The 20,829-nt window shown below is 36.9% G+C and overlaps 1 protein-coding gene across 3 annotated transcripts; it reads left to right on the forward strand.

Moving 5' to 3' along the window:
* Positions 1-287: 287 nt before the first annotated feature.
* Positions 288-19,843, forward strand: THAP9 (THAP domain containing 9). Of its 3 annotated transcripts, XM_037989494.2 has the most exons (6): positions 345-493; positions 4,393-4,588; positions 5,521-5,586; positions 5,999-6,302; positions 7,458-7,608; positions 16,831-19,843. In XM_037989494.2, exons 4-6 carry the CDS (start codon positions 6,119-6,121, stop codon positions 18,806-18,808), a joined length of 2,313 nt encoding a protein of 770 aa, XP_037845422.1. In that variant the 5' UTR covers positions 345-493; positions 4,393-4,588; positions 5,521-5,586; positions 5,999-6,118; the 3' UTR covers positions 18,809-19,843. The 3 variants fall into 3 exon arrangements, with proteins under 3 accessions (XP_007997250.2, XP_037845422.1, XP_037845426.1); XM_007999059.3 differs by lacking the exon at positions 5,521-5,586 and having other exon boundaries at positions 288-493; XM_037989498.2 differs by lacking the exons at positions 345-493; positions 5,521-5,586 and having other exon boundaries at positions 4,494-4,598.
* The last annotated feature ends 986 nt before the right edge of the window (positions 19,844-20,829 follow it).

Here is a 20,829-nt window from a genome sequence, read left to right on the forward strand (position 1 = left end):
GGTTCCCGGATTCGCCTCAATTTTGGTCCTGCCTCTCTGCTTCGCATTTTCAGGCTTGGTCTCACAAAGAACGACGATGGTGGCGGATTGTGCCAGAATGGGTGAAAACAGAAGGAAAATGAACCGGTGGCAGCAAAACCCACTATTGGGCCTCCAACGCGGAAGGAGGAGCGGTCAAGTGCACGTCTTCAGGCTCAGGCCCTTCCGATTGGCTGCTGCGACACAACGTGGCCTGTGATTGGCTACGGTACCGGCGCAGGGCCTTCGGAGAGGAAGTGTGGAAGTCCCGCGCCTCTAAAGCCCGCCTTTCCTGACAAATAAAGGTCGTAGCCGCAGTCAACGGGCGGAGCTAAAGTGGTCGTGATTCATGCTGTCGCGGGAACCCCGAAGGTGGGGCCCCACGTAACAAGAAGATGACCCGAAGTTGCTCCGCAGTGGGCTGTAGCACCCGTGACACCGTGCTCAGCCGGGAGCGCGGCCTCTCCTTCCACCAGTGCGTATGGGAGCAGCCTCGGAGCCTTCGAACTCCCTGCGGGGCCCGGCGGGCCGTAGCGCGGCGTGGGGCGGGGCCGGGCCGCACTGTGGGTCGTGCCGTGGATGTGACGCGACGTGACGTGCGCAGCGTCGGGGCGTGGGAGCGGAGTTGGGGCACTGTGAGAATTGAGGTTCTTTCTCCTCGCTCAGTGTTTACCTCCTTGTAGCCGGGTCTCGCACCGCTTACCGCTGTAGCGAGAGTTACGCGAAAGGAGTCCTCCATTAATTGGATGGTCTTATTATTTAAAGTGAGGAGGCCGGAAGGGAAGGCAGTTTGGGACAACGGTTGAAGTGTGTGGCGTGTTCCTGAGCACGAGTACAGATCAGTTTTCTCCTGTACTGGCAGACATTGAAAGTTCTTAAGTGCTATTAGCCGAGCTCTACAAGGCCGGTCCGATTCTGGTTGGATTTGATCATGGGGAAGTTTCATTTGACTCGACAGTGGGGAAGAATTTCAGACCAGTCTTATCTGAACTTATCCATGGTTCAGACTGCTATAGGTCATTCAAATCAGTATTCAGAGTGTACTGGCAAGTAGAAAAGTGGGTAAAAGAGATCATCCCAGACAAAAGGAGCAGATTTATGGAACGATCAAAAAGAACTTTATGGTTGGAAAATGGGTTTAGGAAGAGGATAGTTAGGAATGGCATGGGAAAATGTAAAGGATAGAAAGTGCAAATATAGAGGAATGGGAAAGTACCTGAGAGACAAATCATTTAAAAAATTTAAATGCCAGGTTAAGGAGTTTGGATTATGTATGGTAGGCTGTGTATCAAATTCATTGATTTTTTTTTTTTTTTAATGTTTTAAATAAGGCTGATTCCTCCACCTAAATTGTTAACAGTGTGAACCAATTCATTCTGTATGTGAGACGATAATTGATTTGGGATTTTTCTTGGGATAGAGGTAGCTTTAAACTAGGGAGACATGAATTCCAGTTTTAATTGATTATTTACTGATCTCTGTACTTAGCTCTGGGTCTTGGTTTCTTCTTCTGTAAGAGGAATAAAAACCTGCCTTGTAGAGTTTTGTAAAACCAAAACGTAAGACTTTATAGCATACATAGAGCACAAGGTAAATGCTTTAAAAATGGTATTATTACCAATTTAATTTTTTCCAGAACTCAAAACTGGTTATGCTAGTTAGACTACAATATTTTCCAACCTTTTTCTTCTTCTTTTTTTTTTTTTTCTTTTTTTGGAGACAGGGTCTCACTGTTGCCCAGGCTGGAGAGCAGTGGCACTATCACAGCTCAGCGAAGCCTCTATCTCCCAGGCTCAAGTGATCCTCCCACCTCAGCCTCATGAGACTACAGGCACAGGCCACCACCCCGGCTATTTTTTTTTTTTTTTTTTTGGTAGAGAAGAGGTCTCAGTGTGTTGCCCAGGTTGATCTCCAACTTCTGGGCTGGGATTACAGGCATGAGCCACCCTGCCCAGCCCCAGCCTTTTTCATAGAAGCATTTTACGCATAGGAAATAATTGTTCAATACTTTGGGGGCAAACCTGCAGCACTCTTTGGGGCTGCCTTGAAGTAACTACTCAGGTGTCCCAGGCCAATATCAACAGCTGTACTCACTAGGCATAACAGTTGGGAAGCTTTGCATCAGAGGACCACGCTAGTAATAGAAGTTGTTGGACCAGCCAACTCTTGAGGGTTGCTTGCACATTTAGAGACTATACCAAATCTGTGGAAAAGCTCCCTTGCAAATATGTTCCATGAGTTAAAAAATAACTCAGTGAAAAAAGATAGATTTGCTCCAACCTTATTGGAAAAAGAATTCCCTGTTCATTTTCCCTTGATCAAGTGTCATCATCTTCCTGGAACAATAAAATTTTAATCCCAGAAATGGAATTAGTTGTTCCTAGGAAAGTGCAAACTTTGGATAGTACTTTAGAGTTTACAAAGTGATTTTGAATACATTTGTAGCCTCATACACTCTTACTACAGCCCCATGAGGAAGTTCTAAGATTGAGAGATGTGTCTAATACCATATAGCTGGTAAAAGGTCAGTGTTCTGATCTTTCTAAGATTGAGAGATGTGTCTAATACCATATAGCTGGTAAAAGGTCAGTGTTCTGATCTTTTAAAGCTATAAAGCTTAAAAACAGGTTTTCCAAGTCAGTGTTCTTTCTCAAGGTGATTGAGAGAGTATCTCAGAATTATGTTTTACCATACTGCTATATTTTTGTAGCAATTAACTGAGAAATAAAATTTATACCAATCTCAGTTCTGGTAACTATGTGCCTTAAAGTCTAAATTAAAATGCACAAAAAGCATAGTTATGTATAAATCTGTCTCTAAAATAAGTCAAAGAAGAGGGGGCAGAAAGAGTAGTTTTGTGGTTTTTATTGTGTTAATTTCACAAGTTTCTTGTTTTTTTTTTTTTTTTTTGAGATGGAGTCTTGCTGTCGCCCAGGCTAGAGTGTAGTGGCGCGATCTTGGCTCACCGCAACCTTTGCCTCCCAGATTCAAGCGATTCTCCTGCCTCAGCCTCCCTAGTAGCTGGGATTACAGGTGCGAGCCACCATGCCCAGCTAATTTTTGTGTTTTTATTAGAGACAGGGTTTCACCATGTTGGCCAGGCTGGTCTTGAACTCCTGACCTCAAGTGATCCGCCCGCCTCAGCCTCCCAAAGTGTTGGGATTACAGGCGTGAGCCACCACGCCTAGCCGACAAGTTTCTAAACATAATTTGGCTTGGATTGAAAAATAAATAAATGCAAGGTAATTTTTATAATCAGGGCTAGCAAAAAGTAGTGCCTTTAAACATGAAAAAGTTGAATATAGTAAATATACTTGTCTTGTTTTCTACTGCTGCATAACAAGTTACCTCAAAATTCACTATAAACATTACCTCACACATTTCTAAGGGTCAGGAATTCAGGAGTGTAGCTGGATGTTATGGTATCTCATAAGATTGCAGTCATCTGAAGGCTGAAGTCACCTGCTTTCAAAAAGACCAACTCAACATGGCCTTTGACTGGAGGCCTCAGTTGCTCACCAACTAGTTTTCTCCACAGGACTGCTTATAACATGCCAGTACCTTACCCCAGAGCAAACCATTCTCTACAGGGAGCAAGGAGGAAAACTTGTTCCTTTATGACATAGTCTGTGGTCACTTACTGTCACATGTTCTTTTTCCATTCCTTAGCAAATCACTAACTCTAGCCCATACTCACTCATGGGGAGGGGAATTAGGCTCCACCTTTTTTTTGTGACGGAGTTTCACTTTTGTTGCCCATATTGGGGTGCAATGGTGCGATCTCAGCTCACTGCAACCTCCACCTCTGGATTCAAGATTCTCCTGCCTCAGCCTTCCCAGTAGCTGAGATTACAGGCACCCACCACCACACCCGGCTAATTTTTTGTATGTTTAGTAGAGACGGAGTTTCACCATGTTGTCCAGGCTGGTCTTGAACTCCTGACCTCTGATCCTTCCGCCTCAGCCTCCCAAAGTGCTGGGATTACAGGCGTGAGCCACTGCGCCCAGCCAGGCTCCACTTCTTAAAAGGAGTACCAAATAGTTTAAAATCACCACAGGAAAGGAAAAGAGTCATATATTCTTTAACCATTTAAATTTGAGCAGATTCTGTTAAGTGTAGGAAGTGAAGACAAAATACAGTAGGATTTTTAATATGAGAATTGCCCCTCTATGATTGACACAGACAATCAGATATTGAACTTGTGGATTAAAAAAATCAAAGAACTTTGAAAAACGAACTAAGTAAACTTTTAATTCACTTGGCTTTATGTTTCTATAAAGCAGTAAAATAATAAATGGGTATATATAATTAATACTACTGCAGTATTACTATAATGTTTTCATGTTAATGGAACTTTAATCTGATTGCCATAGATTTCCAACTGATACCATACAGCGCTCAAAATGGATCAGGGCTGTTAATCGTGTGGACCCCAGAAGCAAAAAGATTTGGATTCCAGGACCAGGTGCTATACTGTGTTCCAAACATTTTCAAGAAAGTGACTTTGAGTCATATGGCATAAGAAGAAAGCTGAAAAAAGGAGCTGTGCCTTCTGTTTCTCTATACAAGGTACTTAAATGTAGGTGTAAGTCAACAAAATGAAAATTTACAGAGCTTTTAAAAATCAAGATAGCCCCTATTATAGCTAGAATTTGCAGACAGAAAAAATCCCAAGTCTTAAATCCAGTAATAGATTTTAAATGCTTTGAAAATTAAAAAAAAAATCTATATATATTAGCATCTGTTCTGGAGCTTTTAAAAAACTATATAAATGCAAATCATTTGTCTAGATATATATAAAGGTTACTAACCAATTGCAAAAATCAACTGGTAGATATAAATAGCCTTAGAATACAGACTTTTTTAAATTATGAGACAGCTTTCAAAGTACTTTGAAATTATCTGTGTTTTTTGGTTCCTCCTAATAATGTTATTTATCTTGATCAAAAATATACCTAATTATTAACATTGATACAGGAAGTCTATGGGAAATAATGAAACTTTCTATGAGTGAGTCACCAGTGTTGGTATGATAGTCTTCTGTTTCCTATGACTGGTTTTATTTTATCCTTTTACCTCTTAACCACAACTCTGACACATGGGCTTTCACTTTCTGCACAGTCTGTGATAGTCACCTAACTGTTCTATCCTGACACTTGCCTTACTTTCCTCTTAATCATCAGAGTCTCCTTCTTTCAGTATTGGTTTATCTCATTCCCCTATTTGGAAGTATTTAGTTGGTGTCAAATTCAAACTCACCAAGTTCCAAGAGCTTACTGTTAACTGATTTGTACATTTTTAACTGCCTTGAATTCTCTTTTCAAACCGTATATACTTACTATATATGTGATAAATTTGCCTGCTTTCATACTTTTGTGTAAAATCAATAATGGCTGCCATTATTGAGAGCTACAATGGTCCAGGCATTGTACTAGGAGATCTACATAAATTCTTATATTGTATCCTCAAAACAACCTTGTATTATTATCCACATTTTACAGATGAGGACACAAGGGATTGTAGAGCTTATGTGACAGCTAATTGAGGGAGCTAAGATTCAAACCCAGGTCAGTCTTAATTCCAAAGCCATGCTCTGTCCACTATGCCTTCCTTTTTGCACAAATAACTTCTCTGTCACCTTCATTAACCATGTTATTGTACCTTCTAAGAACTGCTTAAAACTCACTTCCATGAAGCCGTCCCAGTTTACTACCACTTTTCTCTAGTTACTTTATTTCAGAAACTTTCAACATCACATTAATATTTCTGTGTAGTGCAAAAAAAAAAAAAAAAAAAAACCAAAAACTGTTTATATTACCCTATAAACTATACATTAAAACATTCAGAGATTTTGACCTTTTCTTTCCTAACTAACTCTCCACAGCAACCAGATTAGTGCTTTGTACCTAGGGTATTTTTATAGATACTCTTCTGTGTGATTATTTCTAAAATAACTTTAATTTTATATGTCTGTCATAGATTCCTCAAGGTGTACATCTTAAAGGTAAAGCAAGACAGAAAATCCTAAAACAACCTCTTCCAGATAATTCTCAAGAAGTTGCCACTGAGGACCATAACTATAGTTTAAAGACACCTTTGATGATAGGTGCAGAGAAACTGGCTGAGGTGCAACAAATGTTACAAGTGTCCAAAAAAAGACTTATCTCCGTAAAGAACTACAGGATGATCAAGAAGAGAAAGGGTTTACGATTAATTGATGCACTTGTAGAAGAGAAACTACTTTCTGAAGAAACAGAGTGTCTGCTACGAGCTCAATTTTCAGGTATTTCCCCTTGGTAACCTGTAGTATTTACAAAAATAGCTGTTTTTCTGAAATACCATTAAATATTTATTCTGTTCTTGCCTATGAAAACATGCTTTTAGTTGGGAAGTGAAAGTCTCAGCTTAAGCAAGAAGAAAGAATATCACCAAAATTCTTTTGTATCTTACGGTTTTCCAGTTATAAAAGTAATATTTATTATAGGAAAGCAAAGAAATATTTAAGTAATTAAAATAATGTGTAATCCCACTACCCAGAGATGAGACCATATGGTTTATACCATTTTCTGTTCTGCACTTTTCACTTTTTATAGTAGCTCTTACCCATTTGCTACTGCAAATTCATTATGAACAGTTTTAACTGCTACATAATTTTACCAAAGTTTTTTTGCAGTGGAGTTGTACTAGTTTGCAGAATTTCTTTGAGCTTGGAAATTGTGTATCTCCACATTTTTTTCTAAAATATTCTATAGAGTAGACCTGTAAACCCACGGAAAGGCTACCTAGTCCTCTTTGTGAACTAAGATATTTGAAAAAGGGCAAAATAAAAATTGCCAACTTATTCTTTGATGAAAGCAGCAGAGATTTGGATTACATTCTAGGAAAAGAGAAACGTGTCCTGTTTTTAGAAAAGAGTAGGTATCTCCAAAGGAGGAGAATATTTTATGTTTTTCCAAGAGGGGACTAGAGGTCATAAATAGGAATCCCCACCAGGAAAAGAATTTTTTTTTTTCTTTCTCGATATTAGGCAAGATGGTCTGTTCAGTCTGAATAGTACCCTATCCCCAGAAATATTTTTCATATCTAATTTTCACCCTCAGATAAATACTAATCAGGGAACAAAATAAAATAAATAAATGTCCTCATTTTATTTTCTTTCCTGTTCCTCTAAAAATCTCTCCACTCAGGCTGCCACTGAATAGTAAAACATAATTCAAGTTGAAAAATTTTTTTTCCCTCTAATGAAATGATTCCAGATGAACCGAATAAATTGGTCAAGGGGCCTACATGGATATTAACCTCTGAATAGACTTAATTAAAATGCATCTATATTTGTATTTGAATTTTGATGCCCAGTGCATTTTACATCCAAATGCTATAATATGTACCTGAAAATTTTACTATTCATCACAAAGAATAAAAAAATTTATTTTAACAGATTTTAAGTGGGAGTTATATAATTGGAGAGAAACAGATGAGTACACCACGGAAATGAAACAATTTGCATGTACACTCTACTTGTGCAGTAGCAAAGTCTATGATTATGTAAGAAAGATTCTTAAGCTGCCTCATTCTTCCATCCTCAGAACGTAAGTGAATTACTTTATTTTTTAAAAGTGTCTTTCTTGTCACCACATCTTGTTGATTACATGTGAATTACTCTTTAGATGTTAAACCATATTATTCTTTTATCGCATTTTACTTATTAAGGCTATTAGTACTCATACTCCCATTAAAAAAAAGAAAACATGGACTAATGAAAAAATGGACTCCCATTATTAGCTCATTTTCTGTTTTTCAAAAACTTCTAGGTGATATTTGCCTGTTATCACAACAGCAATATTTTCACTAACAAAATGAAGACACACAGTGTGACAAGCTTTTTGCATCTCCCAGACACTCTGGGTGGATAAAATTGGAATCCTGAAATACTGGAATTTCCAGTATACTTCAGTAGTTTAATATCTGACTATCCTGGAAAATCTAGAACAGTTCTGGATTGATCGCCATTGGTCTTAGGCAAAGCACAAAAAAAATCTGCATTTTTCATAAACATTGCAGTTGATGCCAATGTAGGTTGTCCAGGGAACAGATTTTGATAAATAATTTTTTAGGATTTGTGATCAAAATGGATAGATATATTTATAATTCTCTTCGTGTGGAGTAGTTAACAATGATTTTTTAGTAATGTCTTATAAATTTAATACTGAATTCTTAATTTTTACTGCTTTTACCACTAGTTTTACAGATTCCTTTTTTTATTTTTGAGACTGAGTCTTGCTCTGTCGCCCAGGTTGCATGCAGCACAGTGGCATGATCTCAGTTCACTGCAACCTTGCCTCCCAGGTTCAAGCAATTCTCATGCCTCAGCCTCCTACTGAGTAGTTGGGATTGCAGGCATGTGCCACCACACCCGACTACTATTTTGTATTTTTACTAGAGATGGGGTTTCGCTTTGTTGGCCAGGCTGATCTCGAATCCCTGGTCTCAAGTGATCTACCCGCCTTGACTTCCCAAAGTGCTGGGATTACAGGCATGAGTCACCATGCCCAGCCTAGTTTTACAGATTCCTTTTTTTTTGAGATGGAGTCTTGCTCTGTTGCTCAGGCTAGAGTGCACTGGTGCAAGATCTTGGCTCACTGCAGTCTCAGTCTCCCAGGTTCAACCCATTCTTCTGCCTCAGCCTCCCGAGTAGCTGGGATTGCAGGCATCCACAATGCCCAGCTAATTTTTATATTTTTAGTAGAGGTGGGGTTTCATCATGTTGGCCAGGCTGATCTCGAACTCCTGATCTCATGATCCACCCACCTCAGCCTCCCAAAGTGCTGGGATTACAGACATGAGCCACTGTGCCCAGCCCAGATTCCTTTTTTAAAAATTGTAGATTTTCCTGTATACACACTATTACAATAATACTACTAATAAAAGATTTAAAAATAATTGACCTTCAGAATGGGCTGCTCTTCTAAAAAAATTTAGAAGACGAAAAATTTATTGTTCCCATACGTTATATATATTACATATAATATATATTATATATATATTATATATGTAATATATAACATATAAAAAATATATATTTTATATATACAGTATATGCCATACTATATATATTATATATATAATACAGTATATCTCATACTGTATATATATACACAGTATATATATATATAAACAATTACTGTTAACATTTAGAGTATTTCCTTCCTGTCTGTGTGTGTGTGTGCACTTAGATTTACTAGTGTTTACGTAGTTATGATCTTTTGTAAATAAATTTCCAACCAGCCTTTTATCACTTTATTATGTATGCCTTTTATCTATAACATTATTTTGAACTCTTTATAGACAAGTTTTAATAGCTGCATGATACATGGTAGTCCTACCCTACCTAACTCTGGCGTTCTCCAGCTATTGGACATTTCTATTGTTTCCATTTTGGGGTTATAATTGTTTTTTCATATATTTAGATGAACATTTGTATATAAGGCTTTACTCTTTTATAGTATGATTTTACCATTCAGGCTAGATATTATACTTATTTATAAATGTTCACTTTTTGCTAAGCAAGAGAGTTTTATAGGTGCTATGTTAATTTCTCCTCCTATACCTTTTTGGTTTTTTTGTTTTCTGATTGATAGCTGTACATATTCTGGGGGTACATGTGATATTTTGATACATTTATATAATTTGTAATGATCAAATCAGGGTAATTAAAATATCCATCATTTATAAATCCAAACATCTATCTTTGTGTTGAGAAGCGTATACCTTTTTAATCTCTTCTACACTGGTTTTAAAGTGTTACTTAATGATATTTCACTGTGGTTTATATAAGATATTTCATGTAACTTCTCATCTTTTTTTTTTCATGGTTTTCTTCATTTCCCATAGTTCTGCATCAACTCCTAGATTAAATCTTCCTGGTAATTCCAGCTTACATTTATCTTTTCTCCCTTCATGTCATTTGGCATTTTGTGACCTTTGCTGTAACATTATATATATATTTAGATTTATAATTCCAGTACTCAAACAGTTGCTCATTTCTTTAGGTACTTTGCGTATAAGTAAGGTATATTGTTTAGTATGATGGTAATACATGTTTGTTATAAAACATTCAAACCATATATAAGTACATAAATACCAGAAAGTGAAAAACACAGTACTTCCCTTCCCCTAATCCCACAAGATAACTACAATTAGCAGTTTTGTGTATATCCTCCGAGTTAAAAAAAAAAAAAACAAAAAACTACCTACCAATAAAATTTTGTTTTAGTGGCCATGTAGTGTGCTGTTTTATTAATGGTATATAGAGCTTCCGTTTATTTTCTTATATTAATGTAAGATTATATTATATTAATATAAGATTCTAATATTAATGGTATATACATTTCCATTTATTTTCCCATATAAAAAGTGATCTGTTTTTAACATAGTTATCTTAAGTATTAGATCTTTATAATCATTATATTTAATATTCATTTATTCAATAAATATTTATTGATCAGGAGCGGCCAGTGAGGCAGGAGGAAAACCAGGAGATTGTGATGGCCTGGAAGCCAAGTGTAGAAAGTATTTCAAGGAGGGAGTAGTCCACTATGTCAAATGCTGCTGGGAGATCAGGTAAGATGAGGACAGAGAATTGACCATTGGATTTTGCAAGATGAAGGTCATTGGTGACCATGACAAAAGCAGTTACAGTAGAGTGGTGGAGAGGTAAACCTGGCTGGAGTGGGATTAAGAGAGACTAAAAGTGAAGAAGCAGAGAAAATGATTGTGGACTCTTCCATGGAGTTTTGCTATGAAGGAGAGCAAAGAAATGGGTCTATGGGTAGAAAGGAACATGCATTGAGGGGAGGGTGTTTGTTGAGATGGCAGATGTTCCAGCATGTTTGCATGTTTATGGGAATAATCCAAGAGAGAAAAGAAAATTCGTGACGTATAAGAGAAATGATAATTGCAGGAGGATGATATCCAACACCACTGTGGAAGGAAATGTGACCTTAAGGTTTTGGGACAGTTCATCCATTGAAACAGGAAGAAAAGCAGAAGTACAGATACAATAGCTTAACAGATTTGGTAGTAGGAAAATGAGTTTTGTCTTTTAAAAAGATGGGTTCTTGGCTGGGCGCGGTGGCTCACACCTGTAATTCCAGCACTTTGGGAGGCTGAGGCGGGTGGATCACGAGGTCAGGAGATCGAGAACATCCTGGCTAACACCGTGAAACCCCGTCTCTACTAAAAAAATACGAAAAAATTAGCCAGGCATGGTGGCGGGCGCCTGCAGTCACAGATACTCGGGATTCTGAGGCAGGAGAATGACGTGAACCTGGGAGGCGAAGCTTGCAGTGAGCTGAGATCGCACCACTGCACTCCAGCCTGGGTGACAGAGTGAGATTCTGTCTCAAAAAGAAAAAGATGGGGTCTCACTGTGTTGCCCAGACTGGCCTTGAACTTCCAGGCTTAAGCAATCCTGGAGTAGCTAGAACTATAGACATGCAACACCACACTCAGCAGGAAAATGAGTTTTTATTGCATTGCTTCTGTTTTCTCAATGAAATAAAGTTACTAACTGAGAGTTGAGGAGGAAGGCATTAGATTTGGAAAGAAAGGAGAATATGTGACCAGTCACCGACAGGAAAAGTAAGTAACTAGAAAAATGCAGTACCAGATTTGTGGTCAAAACTGTTGTCTTTCCCTCCATAATGATGGAGAAACAATTAGATGGTTAAGAATTGGACGATGACAGACCAAACTAGACTTAAATTTTTTTAAAACCCTTGGTTTTGTTAGATAGGGTGCCTCATGAATTTCTGATTGTCATATATCTTTCTCTAGTCTTAGCTACATCAGATACTTCTCTAATTTTCTGTTTACTGATGTTGGATCCTTTTTCAGTTCTCCCTGGATTATGTCCAAAACTTTCCCAAAGCTGTGTTTTTTTATAATTTTCAGTGTTTGCGGTCTTTTAAGGTAATTTATTTTCACAAATCCTTTGAAACTAAGTCTTAATATCCTCAACTTTCCTTGTTATAATAGTGATATGTTTAGTGTGATCTTGGTCATAGATAGAAAATGCTGGCACAGTTGCTTCTTATTTATATTTCCTCTGTTTCTAATTTTTGGTTTATATTCACTGCAGTTTAATAAACCAACTCCCTCTATAGATTACCTGCTGTGAGAGAATCAAAAGTAACAACAGTGGGAGTAGCTACAAGTCTTAACAGAAAAACACTTAGCACTGTAGATGTCTAGGACTATATTTTTCCCAGGCAGAATTTTAGGCCACACAAATGACTCCCTATAATCATTCCATAACTAAGTTATTAGATATTGGTTTGTTAATTTAAAATATCATGTTGATGAGAGTATAAATGAAAATTGGTTTGAACTTTTGCAAGGACAATTTGGGAATATGAATTTTAAACTGACCCACCAACTTATGTGCAGCTGAAATCCAAACTTTGTCTTTAATTTCTTATTAAAATATAAGTAAATTTACCTCGGTATGTTATTCCTAGGAATTACACAAATGACATAAATATGTATATGTGTATGGGTGCACATGCATACACATACACATTGTGGTACTATTATCTAAAAATTTGAAATTATCAAGATGTCCTTTGATTTGAGTTGGTTAAATTATTTTTCATTTAACTATACTGTGGTATATACTGTGTACACATTTAAAATGTTGCTGTAGGTTGATATTTAAGGGTGCATAAAAAATATGTGAAACATTACTTACCATTAAGTGAAAAATAGTTTCAGTATACAATTTTGAAAATTATATCTAGGTATGTATACACAAAGACATTAACAGTAACTTTTACTTTCTTCTTTATACTTTTTGTGTTTAGTTTTTTTAAAAAGAAGAATGTCTTTTTTTATGATCAGAAGAAAATTGTTTTATTTTCAGAGAAGAAAAGAGATTTAAAGGAGAAATTGTTTCCTTCCTTACCGTTCTAACTCATGAACTTGGTTTGGGTATGCCTACTCTTTCTTGTAAAAACTTTAAAAAATAAATCAACAAATCCACATACCATTCTGCTTCATGTTCATGACATTGTTTTAGTAGCTGTAGATATTCAGATACCATTGAGATTTCCATTTAAAAATCAAACTCAGCAGAACATAAGTTGGTTGTTTTTTTAACCCTAACCCATTTAAAATAAAATTACATAGGGACATTAAGTGCTTTGTTATGTATGTACCACATATGCAACACAGTTAGCATCTTTGGTGCTCATTTGAGAATCCTAATGTAAAAGAAATGAACTAAACAATTAAAATTCGGTGACATACTTGCAAAGAGTTGTCAACATTCTAGTGTGCTGTAGCACTGCTGTATTGCTTAGTCATTGTCTTACTATTTTTTCCTTTTTTTTTTTTTAATCTCTTAATTTTAGGTTCAGGGGTACATGTGAAGGTTTGTTAAATAGGTAAACTCATGCCACAGGGGTTTGTTGTACAGATTATTTCATCCCAACCTCCAGCCTCGAGTAGACCCCAGTGTCTGTTGTTTTCTTCCTTGAGTATGAGTTCTTACCTTTTTTTTTTTTTTTTTTGAGACAGAGTTTCACTCTGTTGCCCAGACTGGAGTGTAGTGGTATGATCTTCGCTCACTGCAACCTCCACCTCCCGGGTTCAAGTGATTCTCCTGCCTCAGCCTACCAAGTAGCTGGGATTATAGGCATACACCACTGAGCCTGGCTAATTTGTGTATTTTTAGTAGAGATGGGGTTTCACCATATTGGCCAGGCTGGCCTCAAACTCCTGATATCAGGTCATCTGCCTCCCTTGGCCTCCCAAAGTGCTGGGATTACAGACGTGAGCCACTGTGCCCAGTCAAGTTTTCATCATTTAGCTCCCACTTATAAGTGAGAACATGCAGTATTTGGTTTTCTGTTCCTGTGTTAGTTTGCTGAGGATAATAGCCTTTAGCTCCATCCATGTTGCTGCAAAAGACATGATCTCATTCTTTTTTATGGCTACATAGTATTCCATGGTGTGTATGTACTACTTTTTCTTTATTCGGTGTGTCATTGATGGAGATTCTGGTTGATTCCATGTCTTTGCTATTGTGAATAGTGCTGCAATGAAAATTTGCATGCGTGTGTCTTTATGGTAGAATAATTTATATTCCTCTGGGTATATAACCAGTAATGGGATTGCTGGATCAAATCATTGTTCTGCTTTTAACCCTTTGAGGAATCACTTTCCACAATAATTGAATTAATTTACACTCCCACCAACAGTGTATAAGTAAGTTTTCCCATTTCTCTGCAATCTTGCCAGCATCTGTTATTTGTTGACTTTTTAATAATAGCCATTCTGACTGGTGTGGGATAGTGTCTCATTGTGGTTTTGATTTGCATTTCTCTAACGATCGGTGATGTTGAGCTTTTTTTCATATGCTTGTTGGTGGCATATATGTCTTGAAGTGTCTGTTCATATCCTTTGCCCACTTTTTAATGGGCTTGTTTTTCTCTTGTAAATTTGTTTAAGTTCCTTATAGATGCTGGATATTAGACTTTTGTCAGATGCACAGTTTGCAAATATTTTCTCCCATTTTGTAGGATGTCTGTTTACTGTTGACATTTTCTTTTGCTGTGCAGAAGCTCTTTAGCTTAATTAGATCCCACCTGTCAATTTTTGCTTTTGTTATGATTGCTTTGGTGTCTTTGTCATGAAGTCTTTTACTGTTCCTATATCCAGGATGATATTGCCTCAGTTGCCTTCCAGGGTTTTTATAGTTGTGAGTTTTACATGTAAGTCTTTAATCCATCATGAGTTAATTTTTGTATGTGGCTTGTAAGGGTCCAGCTTCAGTCTGATGCATATGGCTGGCCAGTTACCCCAGCACCATTTATTGAATAGGGAGTCTTTTCCCTTTTGCTTGTTTTTGTCAGCTTTGTAGAAGATCAGATTGTCATAAGTGTGTGGCCTTATTTCTGGTTTGCCTATTTTAATATACGAACAACAGATACTTTTGTCTTCTGAATAGATTATAACCTACTTATAGTCAAGGTATGTCTTTTGCCATCCTGTAAGTATGTTGTTTTGTTTTGTTTTGTTTTGTTTTGTTTTGTTTTGTTTTGTTTTGAGACAGTTTTGCTCTGTCACCTAGGCTGGGGTGCAGTGGCGCAATCTCGGCTTACTGCAACCTCTACCTCCCAGGTTCAAGCACTTCTCCTGCCTCAGCCTCCTGAGTAGCTGGGATTACAGGTGTGCACCACCATGCCCAGCTAATTTTTGTATTTTTAGTAGAGATGAAGTTTAAGCATGTTGGCCAGGCTGGTCTCAAACTCCTGACCTCAGGTGATCTGCCTGCCTCAGCCTCCCAAAGTGCTGAGATTATAGGCATGAGCCACCATGCCTGGCCTATAAGTGTGTTTTTAAAACTTATTAATGGATCATGAAATTAGTGGGTCATAATTGCCATCTAAGTATATATAAACACACACATATATATATTTAAACTATTACAGTCATCCCTTGGTATATGTGGGGGGATTGGTTCTAGGACACCCCCCACTTGTGCCAGTATACCAAAATCCATGCATACATAAGTCCTGTAGACAGTCCTGCAGTACTTATGTGTATGAAAAGTTGGCTGGCTGTATACGCAAGTTTTGCATCCTATTAATACTGTATTTTCTCTCCATGCATTTGTTTGAAAAAAAAAAAAAAAATTCAGATATAAGTGTACCCATGCCATTTAGTTCAGAAGTCAACTCTGTGTGTGTGTGTGTATGTGTGTGTGTGTGTGTAGTATATATATTTCATATATGTGAAAGTTCATAGTATGTACTAAAGGTGAATTTTGTTTATGAAACTCCTAGGTGACACTTAAAATATTTGGAAAGCCCTATCCCAAAATACTTAGGGAAGAACATTAAACTCACAATTAAGTAGAGGTCAGCTGTCCAAGAAGCCTTGGTTGCCTTAGAATATAGCCAGAAAATCAGAAATTTAACTTAACAGACGTTTGAGTTACAAAAGTATGTGTTAGTTACAGGTGAACATCCTAGTCTCTGCCTCAGAATCCCTTTAGTTTTAGACAATTATTAAATGTGGCTGTTTTCTTTCCTGGTCTATAACAAGTTAGAGTAAACCAGAAGTAAGAAGAATTCCAAAGATAGACACCGTAATAGGAAGAAAATACTTAGCAGTCTGAGAAGAGCAGGGATACTATGAAAGAACAGTAGCGCAGGTAGGTTGTATAGGGGTGCAGATGCACACTTGTTATATGCCTTTAAGGGTGTAATTTTGAGGCTGTAAAGAGTGAGAAATGCACTAAACCCCTGGGCATCAGGAAAGCCAGGTTTCACATTCATTCATAACTAACAGTACATTATGGGCCAAGTCGCTTAACCTCTCCCTCTGTCCCAGTTTCCTAATCTGTAAAATGAGGTATATGTACTAGATGTTCTCAAAGGTTCCTTCACATTCAGCAATTTTCTCATTTCAGTGAATTTACAGGTAAGACTTGCTTATGATTTACAATATAAAAAGATGAGTTCGAACAAACTGGTTAGTTGTATACTTTTTAAAGAATAAATGAGGAATTAAAAATATGTTGTATATTTGCATCTTAAAATACTACTTTGTGTTTCTGAGTTTCTCTTATCTTACTATTTTATTGTAACGAATTTACCATTGAAAATATTTATAGAGTTTGGCCGCTTATATACTTGGCTTTATTTCTACAGGGATAGGAGACTACTTTAGTACTGCTTAAGGCATTTTCCCATTTATCTTTTTATTTCTCTTTAAGTTTTCTGTTTTTCACTTTTTATATATTCTAGGTGGTTATCCAAATGCCAACCCAGTCCAGGTTTCAACAGCAACATTTTTTCTTTTCTTCAACGAAGAGTAGAGAATGGAGATCAGCTCTATCAGTACTGTTCATTGTTAATAAAAAGTATACCTCTCAAGCAACAGCTTCACTGGGATCCTAGCAGTCACAGTTTGCAGGGGTTTATGGACTTTGGTCTTGGAAAACTTGATGCTGATGAAACACCACTTGCTTCAGAAACTGTTTTGTTAATGGCAGTGGGTATTTTTGGCCATTGGAGAACACCTCTTGGTTATTTTTTTGTTAACAGAGCATCTGGATATTTGCAAGCTCAGCTGCTTCGTCTGACTATTGGTAAACTGAGTGACATAGGAATCACAGTTCTGGCTGTTACATCTGATGCCACAGCACATAGTGTTCAGATGGCAAAAGCATTGGGGATACATATTGATGGAGACGACATGAAATGTACATTTCAGCATCCTTCATCGTCTAGTCAACAGATTGCATACTTCTTTGACTCTTGCCACTTGCTAAGATTAATAAGAAATGCATTTCAGAATTTTCAAAGCATTCAGTTTATTAATGGCATAGCACATTGGCAGCACCTTGTGGAGTTAGTGGCACTGGAGGAACAGAAATTATCAAATATGGAAAGAATACCAAGTACACTTGCAAATTTGAAAAATCATGTACTGAAAGTGAATTGTGCCGCCCAACTCTTTAGTGAGAGTGTAGCCAGTGCATTAGAATATTTGCTATCCTTAGACCTGCCACCTTTTCAAAACTGTATTGGTACCATCCATTTTTTACGTTTAATTAACAATCTGTTTGACATCTTTAACAGTAGGAACTGTTATGGAAAGGGACTTAAAGGGCCTCTGTTGCCTGAAACTTACGGTAAAATAAACCACGTGTTAATTGAAGCCAAGACTATTTTTGTTACATTATCTGACACTAGCAATAATCAAATAATTAAGGGTAAGCAAAAACTAGGATTCCTGGGATTTTTGCTCAATGCTGAGAGCTTAAAGTGGCTCTACCAAAATTATGTTTTCCCAAAGGTCATGCCTTTTCCTTATCTTCTGACTTACAAATTCAGTCACGATCATCTGGAATTATTTCTAAATATGCTTAGGCAGGTATTAGTAACAAGTTCTAGCCCTACCTGCATGGCATTCCAGAAAGCTTACCATAATTTGGAGACCAGATACAAATTTCAAGATGAAGTTTTTCTAAGCAAAGTAAGCATCTTTGACATTTCAATTGCTCGAAGGAAAGACTTGGCACTTTGGACAGTTCAACGTCAGTATGGTGTCAGCGTTACAAAGACTCTCTTTCACGAAGAGGGTATTTGTCAAGACTGGTCTAATTGTTCACTAAGTGAGGCATTATTAGACCTGTCAGATCATAGGCGAAATCTCATCTGTTATGCTGGTTATGTTGCAAACAAGTTATCAGCTCTTTTAACTTGTGAGGACTGCATCACTGCACTGTATGCATCGGATCTCAAAGCCTCTAAAATTGGGTCACTATTATTTGTTAAAAAGAAGAATGGTTTGCATTTTCCTTCAGAAGGTCTGTGTCGGGTCATAAATATTTGTGAGCGAGTTGTAAGAACCCATTCAAGAATGGCAATTTTTGAACTAGTTCCTAAACAAAGGGAATTGTATCTTCAACAGAAAATATTATGTGAGCTTTCTGGGCATATTTATCTTTTTGTAGATTTGAATAAGCATCTCTTTGATGGAGAAGTGTGTGCCATCAATCACTTTGTCAAGTTGCTAAAGGATATAATAATCTGTTTCTTAAATATCAGAGCTAAAAATGTTGCACAGAACCCTTTAAAACAGTCAGAGAGAACTGATATGAAAACTTTATCAAGGAAACACTGGTCATCTCTACAGGATTATAAATGTTCAAGTTTTGCTAATACCAGTAGTAAATTCAGGCATTTGCTGAGTAATGATGGATATCCATTCAAATGAGAGACCTAAAATATATTAACATTTTAATTAAGAACACTTGGTCAACATTTTTTAAAGTTCAATTTACCATATTTTATAAATTGATCATTCTGCACAGTGGACAAATTTGCAATTCTGACTTATTAAAATTTCAAATTCTGCATATCACAAAATCTGCTTATACTTTTGGTATGGCTTGTAGCATTTATGAGTTTTCCAAAATGTAGAAAGCAGTAAGTCAGTAGGAGCAGACTGGCCAACAGGTACTGTCTTTGAATTTACTACTATAAGACTAAGCAGTGTTACTGGACACAGTTTTAACTTGTTCAATCTGCTTCAAAAACAAGAAAAACAACAACTATGAGTTATCAAAACTGACTACTTTTATGACTACACTGCATTTCTAAAAGATCTTTGAATTACAATTCTTAAAAATATTAACAATACCTATAAAACCTTGAAGATAACTTTTACTTAAATATGAAAATTAAATTGTAGTTTGAAAATTAGGCTCAAACAAATATCAGATACTGCAAAAATCCCCTTGTCCCAGGATACCTAAAATAGAAGTGCTTAAACTTCGTCAGGCAGAAGGTAAAGGACATGAGCCATGAGATTCTTCCTTGTGCTACAGCCACACTGGGGAGTGCAGTCTGGAAAGAACATACCTAATGTGTTTTTCACTATCCATTATCTCTGAACTTTGAAATATTACTTTTGAATAAAAGGCTGGAGACTTAGTTTGACTTGAAAAAGCTCCCTGCTCATCAGAAAACAGGGGGAACCTAATTTGAAGATGGAAGCATACTAAGGACAATTTTCTCCACTCACATCCACATTTGAAAAAAGAAACAGAAAAACATAGGTAACTCTGCTTTCACAAATGAGAAGAGTTTAATGGATAGAAGAAACAAGCACATTATTCACCTGTGTTATAAAACATCTTTTTTGTCACTAAGTGTTTGCAAAGTACAGTTAATCCTAATATGAAAACTTAGAATTGTAAAAGATTAATGATAACGTAAAAGTATATTAATTAAAATTCCCCTTACAAAGTATATTTTGATGTTTGTTTATTCTACCTCAAACAAAGGCTTAAGTTTTGAAGTGTAACCAATTTATACTTCATTTTATACAGAACCTATTGCTGAGAAGTCTGAATATTGTGCTTTTTGTTGTTTGTAAATAGAATTGAATTAAATACACCAGGATAAATCTTATTTAAAAGAATCCTGTTTGTAAATCACCAACTTTAACTTATTGCTTATATAAATCCAAGCTCTGTACCTGATCTTTATGTAAAGCAAGATTTATATGTGTAGTTATCTAATGCCCTTTGGTGTTACATTTGACTGATGTGCAGATGTCTGTATTTTAGTGTTTTGCATTACTTTAAGTGCTAGATAAATTGGAAAGAGATGGTCGATAGAGACAATGAATATTGAAAAATCTGAAGGTCACAGATTTCTCTTAGATAAGAAGATAAGAATAGTCTCATCACTACTTTTAGCCCAGTTAATTGCTCCTGCACTTGTGAAAGGGCTTGGAGTCTTATACTAGATTTACTTGATATGATACTCTTTACAGTGAAATAAATTATTCATTCATATTTGATTTAGGGCAGTTTGGTTATAATTTTGACTTTGCATCTTGGCCATTTTTTTCTTCAGAGAAAAGCATTCCCTTTAAAAATTTATCCTCAGCCGGGCGCGGTGGCTCAAGCCTGTAATCCCAGCACTTTGGGAGGCCGAGACGGGTGGATCACGAGGTCAGGAGATCGAGACCATCCTGGCTAACCTGGTGAAACCCCGTCTCTACTAAAAATTACAAAAAAATAGCCGGGCGAGGTGGCGGGCGCCTGTAGTCCCAGCTACTCGGGAGGTTGAGGCAGGAGAATGGCGTAAACCCGGGAGGCGGAGCTTGCAGTGAGCTGAGATCTGGCCACTGCATTCCAGCCTGGGCGACAGAGCGATACTCCGTCTCAAAAAACAAAAAAAAGAAAAAAAAAATTTATCCTACTTTCCAATAATAGTGCTAGGAGA

This window comes from Chlorocebus sabaeus, chromosome 7 (genome assembly GCF_047675955.1).
Source record: "Chlorocebus sabaeus isolate Y175 chromosome 7, mChlSab1.0.hap1, whole genome shotgun sequence".
NCBI classification, from domain to species: Eukaryota; Metazoa; Chordata; class Mammalia; order Primates; family Cercopithecidae; genus Chlorocebus; species Chlorocebus sabaeus.